At 50.8% G+C, this 9,083-nt stretch overlaps 1 protein-coding gene across 1 annotated transcript in view; it reads left to right on the top strand.

Moving 5' to 3' along the window:
- The window catches only part of LOC100898548 (uncharacterized protein K02A2.6-like), an 11,922-nt gene extending 5,147 nt beyond the window's left edge, over window positions 1-6,775 (top strand). The window contains exon 2 of the mRNA XM_003741591.1: window positions 6,743-6,775. Coding sequence (XP_003741639.1) covers window positions 6,743-6,775 — 33 coding nt within the window. The remainder of the gene's footprint in view (window positions 1-6,742) is intronic.
- Window positions 6,776-9,083: the final 2,308 nt, after the last annotated feature.

The following is a 9,083-nucleotide window of genomic DNA, read 5'->3' as shown; positions in this document are numbered from 1 at the left end:
CTCCCTACTTTTTTCTTCTTTTTTTTAGTTTCCGATGGCTCTAGCTCAGAGACCACTGCGACGAATTGCACCAAAACTCGGCCAGGTGTAGCCCCAACCGAGGTCTATCCGCCACCAAAGTTTCATCGATCTAGTCCACTCAGGGGCAGAGCTAGAATTTTTTGAAGACGAAAAATGGCAAAAAATCGAAAAATCGAAATTTCGGGAAAACTAGACCTGATGGAGAAAAACTGTTATGAAATTCGGATTCAGCGCCCCCGGTTTACCCCGAAATAGCTATCACTTTCTTTGTAACGATTTGGCTGTCGAGCTGTGTTATTTGCTCGATCCGAATGCTTTCTCACCAGTCACGATCTTACTCGTTTTTTTAGCTTCCGAGATTCCGGGGAGGGTGTCGAGTTCCTTTCAGTGGAAGGGTCTACATATTGGTGCGATCTGGACCGCATTTCTGAAAACGGCATGAGCCTTGCGGCGGAGGTTCATCCGAGAATCTCGGATGTGACTAGCCCTATGCTTCGCTAAATATGGCCCGGCTCGATTGGAGGTCTAATTTTACTTCCAGAGCATCGCGGCACACCGTTCGTGACCGTCGGGGGCTTCGTAATGACTCGCTCCCGATATCCGACCTTGGGGCTGCCAGTAACGATGGGTTCGAAACACCTGACTGACCGGCTCGATGGACTCCGAGAGGTCCCTTCAATCGCTTCACGATTCCTTCCGGATTGATTGCCCTTGAATTTCAGCTTACATGCCAGTCTTCCCCTTCCTGCCACCACTCGGCTTCACCAGCTTGCAGTCTCCGGGAGGAAGATTCTGCTCATCCTTCCAAGATAAGGGTCGGTCGAGTTGTGAGCTTCAGCAGCTTCAAGCTGGCTTATGTCAGACAAATAGAATTATTGTCCCTGAATCCCACAGGTAGGGGTTGCCCCGGGTAGCTCACAGTGAGGTGAAGATGAATATCTAGTCGTATGGAGAGCTGTCCTCTCAGCGAAGTTTCTGCCAAGCCACGAAATTTCCATGGATCGGACCTTGCGGAAGACGACGTCTCCGCATAGCGAACTTAACATGTGAAGAATCTCCCGTACAACGAAGTTTATATGGGTACAGGGTTCGGGGGCTGTCACGTGCAGGTGCTCTTGTGAGTCGGAGGCTTCGTGATGCGAAAACTTTTTCGGAACGGGGTATTCATCTGTATTCCCGACCCGCTTCCTTTGTGCGCTCAACTTTCTTTCAGAGGAATCAGACCAATTGTAGTGATATTATAGCGTGAGGTTTCCGAGAGCCAAATTCCTGGACGCGGGGTGATATCTTTTCATCAGGATAGCTCACCAGCCCGACTATTCCCACTATGAGTTTGTTCTCCCTGATTTGTGAACAGAATTTTCGGAGGATCGGTCCAGGGCTGCAGAAAGAGAATCCAGATATTGAGGACCTCAAGATCCACTCCTATGCGCTGTTCGACCTTCGGAAGCTAGAAACGAAGCAGTTGGGATCCGGGTGTCCGTGTGCGTATATTTTCCCCGACACGGTAAACGTCGCCCCGGTCGGCCGCGCTTCTAAACTCGATTGCTGTCAGGAGGAGTCGGTCTCAGTGAATCAGAAGCAGGGACGGGTGTTTCGAGAAGTAATGGATAGATTGAACATCCTTGCGAGGACTTCACCGACGTGAGTCCCACTTATGAGTTTCGAATCGCTCGAGCATGAATCATTCGACGAATGGGAGGAATTCCGATATATAGAGTTAGAGATTTAGCGACACGGGTTCTACCTATAGTATACATAAGTGCGACGATTGAAGACAGCACTTAGCGAGAGAGCACTTCCACGAACCGAGGGCGGATTGCTCACTGAAGCATCGGAGTTCATGTGGCCGAAATCCTAATTAATTGAGGTCTATCGAATCGATTAGCTCAGCGGGAGTCTGTTCTGCTTGCGGTGCGCTCCCTGGTCCCTCTTGTCGCCAGATCGTAGAAATGAGCACCCTGTGCTCATTAGAGACTCTTTCGAGCTCAATGAATCTCACGGTCGATGTTGTTGGAGATTCTGTCCCGGATCCCAGAAAATATAAATCGCAGCCTAGTCGCATCCGCAGCGAGGAGTCGAATCCCTTAGACCTTCCGATATATCCACGCAGCATCGATCGCAACCAGGATATTGCGTTTCGCTTCGCGAGGCTCACAGAGCAAGGAGTAATCGCTGAGTCAGGAGAGCAAGATCGAAACGAGAAATTCGTTCCATAGACTAAATGAGACCAGGTGATTCAGAGCCTACGATAGAACACCTAACACATTGAAGGAGTTCTGAAGTGGAGATTTCGCGGAACGGACCCTTCTTTCGCCTCGGAAAGCATAAACCCTCACTCCGGATAGCGTCTCCACAGACTCATGGAGTAATAACTTCCGCGAGTCGAATCCGCCGCAGGTCAGACGAACAGCCCGTATCGGGAAAAATCGAGGCATAAACTATCCAATACAGATTCCTCCTTCTATAGGAGTCTGACTTCGTAGTCGATTCAAAAGAACCAATCGCCCGTCGCATTTATCTCTCGTAACAAGCCGTAAATTCCCGTCACTTTGCGAGGGGACAGTCTCACGGTTCAGGAATGAGCCCCGGAGAACCAACTCGCGACATATTTCTCGGAGAGAGCTATCACATTGATTTCCCGAATTAATCTTATCAGGAGACTTCAGACCTTTGACTATGGAGTATTTTATGTGATAGGGCGGACCTGAGGCCCACGACGATTTTAAGGAGAGGGCAGTGTAAATGGAAAAGAGATCCCTTGGATAGATCCTGCTGGCTGCTCGCCGCCTTGTCAACGCAAGGAAGTAATTGTACGTAATGGTGGAGAAAATGGATGAGATAACGGCTCCCTTGGGCCTGACTGAGAGGTTAAAAGGCTCCCATTGGAGCGAAGGCAAGTCACAGCGTCTGCCACAGTGGACATCATGAGGATTCGACACCTGCTGGACGAAAATCATCCTGGCTCTAGGACAATCGCGAAAATCCCTAGGGGAATTCTAGGATTTGAAGGAAGCTCCTACGGAGTCCTCATGCTCTAAAGCTGTGTTCCCCAGGAGCTCTTCCCCGGTGACCCACATTCGGAGTACGGGAGCTGTCCATGGCCAACCAGCACACACAGAATATTGGAGGTAGCGGGCATCTCAGAGAAAGCAAAATGACGGCGACGAGAAAAAAGGTCTGAAAGCATCAGTCTATCCGCGAATCGTTGGCTAGGGTGAACCCCCTGTACAAATTCAGCTGTCGATGCATCTCGCTATGAGCCTTGAATCAATAATACGGAAGACTCCGGAAGTCCCGTAACCCCGTGAGAAATCGCTTCAACCTTCGATGAAGCACTTGCCCGCTCTTGGGAGATACTGCTCTAGAGCATTATAATAATCCCTATCGGACTCATGTCCTAATCGCGGAGTCGTGCGTCTGTCGGCCCAGCCGATTCTGCTTCTCTGCGGAGCGAACGGGCATTCGCGGTGAACGTCGATGACTACTAGGCTGTGATGCACAGTGAATTCCGCCCGAGTTACCCTTGTCGAGATAGTCGTCGGGAATCATTTTGATCCGAGTTACCCGGTAGTAGATCAGACATCATCGGAGGATCAGTAGGGAACGCCAGAAAAATTAGAATTCTCCTCCAGTTCCATGGAGTACCCTGCATAGAGTGCTCGACACTAAAGCTCTCTCGGAAAGTTTAATACGCGACTTTGCCGTCTAGCAGGGCCTCCGTTACATATCGCGCGTTCCAGAGAGACAGCACGTAAACGCCTCATCAGGTCACATGATTTGGCAGAAAATGTCACGGCTTCTGCATCCCTCCTCCCTATCCAGCGATTAGGTTGATTCCCGTCCCGGAGGCGGGAAAATATTGATGTTTACGGCTCCATGAAGAATCTGTATGGATAAAGACTCGAGGAGAGAAAAATAGCTCCGAGACGTAAATAACACACGAAGATCGCGAGAAGGTGCCCGACTCGCACGTCGTTAGGCGGCTCCCAGCTAACCTGGTTGACTGACAGAGCGGCGGACTGAACACCCGCTGCGCCAGCTCATCAGAATTCGCTCACATCGCATTGTTCACATTCTCAACGCGAGAAATTACGGACGCGGAAAATCAATCTGAACTTCTTGACTTGACGGCATATATGTAGGTGTTGGAGCGAGGCTCTGGGACGGAGAGCTCCTTCCGTCGCTCCTTGTTTTCTCTGTGCAAGCCCTCCGACCGGAACGCGGAGTACGGCGGAGGCGACGGGCGTCACAACTTTTCGCCTCAGTTCGTGTGATTTACCGTAGACACGGTCCGTGCTGTCAGAATCCCTGATGGCTTTGCAGACCTAGCGAACCGGTCCGGTAATGCGACCGCGTCGAGCATGCAGTAAGGGACGTTCGGCGATTCAGTTTGCCAGGGCCTCCCTCACATGTTCGGCACATGGCAATGGCGCGACGGGGCTGTTAAAACAACGGCGACATCGATGTCAGCGTCGATAACAGTGTCAATACGGCATCGTCGCCTCCAGGTACTATTCTTGGATTATTATTGCCCGCTCATCCTGAGCGACGTTTTTTTCGCCCGGCCGCGCATCCCCGCTCCGACTGCATAAGCATTGAACGGCATTGTTGTCAGCCAGACACGTATAGAACCACGCGGACTTAAGCTCTCCACGTGACTTCAGCGTATAGAATCGATCCACACTTCCTCTCTCCATCTCTCTCCCGAGCGCTCGCTCACGCCCTTCGTTCTGACCCACCCTCTGTCCATACGTCGATTTACAACGGAACAACAGTAGGGGACGAAATTCGTCAAGGTGGCGTTCGGTTCCCTGGATCATTATATTTTCCCTCTACCAATCTTTCGCACTTTGAGCAACTCCCTCAACAGTCCACTGGCTTGGAATCGCTCTTGAAAAATTCGGGAATCGAGCCACGGGGGAAGCATAAATATTTATTAGGAAGACTTCCTGTAGCATTTAGCGTCAATCGCTTCTCACTCGGAAAATTACATTCTGTCTCGACAGCTAGTGCTCCGATTGGGCTCGAAGCAATATCAACACAAGTGACGACGATTCATTCCGTCCGCCATTCCACAGCTGAGCTATGTTGTCCTATTTACAGCTCGGTATTTACTTTTGCTTGAATTCGCTCACGCTGGAGTTCCAGCTCGCCGGAATGCACTCTGAGAGGGAGCGGGAGTCCTCCTATGAAGTTATGTGTATGTGTGACGTCGATGTTCAGATCGTTCTTACGATTGCGTTATTGCTCGTCTCACAATCAGAATGTGGATTCTGGGAGAGTTGGGCGGTGTGCGTACGAGCGTCAATGAATTCTTCATGAAAAATCTCGGGCTTACGCGAAAGCAATGATCCCTGTATTGAAAAGGTATGCGGGGCATCCCTGTTATTTCATTCGCAAGTCATATCTCATTCCCCTGACCGTTGGACAACTGCGGAGTCGAGAGTCGATGCCCGAAACTCACTTCCGCGCTCACTGGGTGAAGTCGCCGAGGACTATGGGCGAGGCGGGCAATCATGGGCGATACATCGCAGCACCTTCATACCGAAAAAGGCTATTCTCGTGGATTCTCAGCTGATAGGAATCGCAATACCATCTCCTGCCTGAGGGAATCGGGGCTCCCTCATTCTTCGATTCTTGCTGGTCGACCTCATAAATCCAATTCTCGAACGCCAAGGGATTCTTGAATAGGTAATCTTCCTTGATTCCTAATGACATCTCTCTCCGAGATTGGAGGGGAGTGAGACTCCGGAGGTCCCACAGCGGGTGGAAAAACGCGGGGTTCGACGAAGGGCTTCTGACCGTGATAATGAGTCCGCATGCATTCGGAATCGTGAGAATCGCGACTCGGACGCTCTCTGCGGGTTTGAGCTTGCTCGTTATCTTATTATTTCCTGGCATTCTTATATTCATTATTTTTGTCTGGCTGAGAGGGAGGAAGATACGGCGTTCGCTCGTTTCCCCTCCCGCTTTTCGAGAAAGAGATTCTCTGTTTTCGGGAGAGATTCCCGAGGAGAGCCTCACTCACGGCAGCTGAGCTCTTCGTCTGTTCGGTGGATTCCGCCGACCCATGATAAACTCGAAGAGCTCAGCTTCCGACGACCTGACTGATTTGCGGCACTCTGTCTGCACGGATCGAGAAGAGAGCGAAATTCAGTGCGTTCACTTGTCTCGAAGTGAATTTTCCGGGCGAAGGTTCGGACTAGCTCGGGGTCAGACGCATCTAAGGGGACTCTCTGGATGATTCAGCGCCGATGAGTACAAGAAGTTCCAACGTTCAATTGAAGCTCGGCATGCGCCTTCGGCAAATCCGAGCTGAAAGCAGTAATCTCTCGCTATTAGCGCTGTCGCTCGCTACCATCCGATGGATAACCCCTTCATATGCTCGTTCCTTATTGCCTGAGATCAATCGATACTCGAGCGCCCCTACTGACACCATCACGCGACGAGTGAATACACGGGGCGCACCAGCCCTTCCCGAATTTTAAGTCTCCGCCGATTGTAGGTAATTGTCTGTGTGAATACTTCGCTTATCTCAGAAGTTCCCAGGAGTGTGCAGAGAAGTCGGTCTTTGAAAGTACGGACCTTAAATCAACACACGCCTGCTCCCGCTGAGTGACGCCGTTTCCGATGTCTGTGAAGTGGGATCCACTTCTGGGCGCTGCGAACGATAAGCAACCATTTGCCCGAGGATTCAACAACGAACGCCTCATTCCAGATAAGATCTGTGCCGGCGAATTACGACATGTGAGACGTTGGCGTGACTTTCCTTCCCGCAGTCCGATAGGTGCACGGCTGCGGCGGTTCAATTCTTTCGCTGAGCGACCTCGGTGGGACCGCCCTCGACTCCGAAGTGGCGAAGTCTCTCACAGGAGAGGTCGAGTCTCTGCCTCAACCGAGAATGTTCGGAATGTGCCTCGGTCGAAGTTTCCCGAAGAGTTCGGGTCCGTTCCTCAGCCGCCAGCTTGGAGGAGCTCAGTCTCTGGCGGACAAGGCAGCATCATTAGGCACGGATTAAACGTTCTACACGGTTTTCTCTCAGCAGATCCTCACGATGGCGATCGAGCAAGAGCTCGTGGAGGAGAGAGCAAATGAATTGGCCCCATCTATCCAGAGGATCCGAGAAGTCATTCGGGATCCGAGAGAGAAAATTCCGCAATATGTGTATACGCTTGGAATTTCAGTCAGCTTCCGCTTCAATCCTGCGCTGAACTCGGAAGTTTACTGTCCGCTCCATTGCCTTGAATGGCTAACACAACAAGTGTTATTCGAGAGAGTTGCTCCGTGAGCTCATAATCAGTTAATCCTTCCAAAGCCCCCGCAGATTCGTACGTTTCGCCGCCCTTTTCCCTGACCCAAAATCATCAAGTTGAGATGAATGTCACTGTGAGTAATTTCGGATTCCAGTAAATCGTTGGCGATCGCTTCTCCGATATCGCTCTGCCTCCAAATCGATCCACGAATTATTATAGCCTCCAATCCTCAGGTCTATCTCGTCGATATCGTCCAGGATCAGACAGTGACGATTGCTCGAGTCCAAAAATCTAATACAGTAAGTTTCGCCGATATTTCGCTGCTTCTGGGAGCATTTCGAAGTATTCCGAGAAGCGGCAGAAATTCCCGACCTGGCTCCATGGCGGAGGTTATTCATTTCGCATGGGTCGGATGTTGTCAGACAAAAATGAGATCAAGCTGAACAAATACCGGAACGTTCCGACCTTCCCGTGATGTGAGCTCAGCATGGTCGACACAGAGGGATCTCCACACCGACTCCGTGACATTCAAGCATGTGTCAACAGTTCAATGGCATTCTGGAAACTTTCGCTTCCGTCTGTATCTAGGATTCCATTCGCCATTCACCCGGTTCGGAGAGAACGGAACAACTACCGATCACAGCGCCCGTGAGAGACGACGTAATTAATGGTCGAGGAAAGCTCCGAGAAATTCTCGTCCTTTTCGACATAGTCCCTCCCGTCCCGCTGTTCGGTACTCCTGGAGCGACTGTAAGTACGACGCGCCATCGAATGCCTGCGTCACGATCAACATAGGATATTGGTATGATTTATTTCGGAGCTAATCCGATTTCTGAAGCCGTCTGAAGTACTAACATTCGTGGACATTATTCACCGAGCATTGGCCCATTCCAACTTCGTTTATTTAGCAATCTCATGCTCAAGAGACCTCTTCGCTCTGCTCGACTTCAACTCCAGGGACGTGAAATACGGCGACCGTAACGAGCACGGCATCCTCACTCAATTATGAAAGGATGCCGACACATTTTGTATCCGATGAAAAATCGCGCGCTAAACGCTTATCGCCCGGGCATTTCTAGACGATGCTGTGACTCATCTCAGGTGACTTACCTTCGGACCCGCACGAAATGTTTTGAGGATTCCCACCAATGAGTGCCGATTTCAAGACGCAGAAAAACGTTCTGCGAACCGTGATCAACAAATGCACTCTGACTAGAGTAATCCTTGGTATTCTGCGAATACTGCAGTTGCACTCTATGCTCCCTGCAGCCACTGCGCTGTTTGTGCAGCTGTCTGTGATTTGAGTTTGAGTAATCCTGGGTTGCAGAGGAGCTCAAGAAGTCAGTCAAAAAAGACTCCACCGTCAGTGATTCACTTGATTTCGTCGGCAGAGCGAACCGATGGACCAGAAAATAACAGAAAGCCCGAAGAATTATTTGACGTCCACGTCGGGAAGCGACGGCAGCTATGGCAGCCCCGGTAGGATCGTCGGTGGCAGCCACAGCCGCACTGGCAGCAGCAACAACGATAATCTCTGTCTGAGTTGTGAGAGTTTCTCCGAGCTCACATATTCTGAAAGCGCTACGCTCGCAGCCGTTCGACGCCGACGGAGAGGATAACGTCGTCGGAGAACTGCGCGCCTTCGTTCTGTGCGGGAGTCGCGAAGCGTATCCGAGCGTTTGAAAATACGTATTTCGTGAAGATGGCCTTTGTCGAGCGACAAGGAACGCTCTTTGTGGTTTACGGGTGGCTCGAGTCAGGAGCTTTTCAACAAAGATTCAATTTTGTCTCCATTTTTCAGTCGGT

Source organism: Galendromus occidentalis, unplaced genomic scaffold (genome assembly GCF_000255335.2).
Source record: "Galendromus occidentalis unplaced genomic scaffold, Mocc_1.1 scf7180000077185, whole genome shotgun sequence".
Taxonomy (NCBI): domain Eukaryota; kingdom Metazoa; phylum Arthropoda; class Arachnida; order Mesostigmata; family Phytoseiidae; genus Galendromus; species Galendromus occidentalis.
This window is presented reverse-complemented; position numbering and strand designations above follow the sequence as displayed.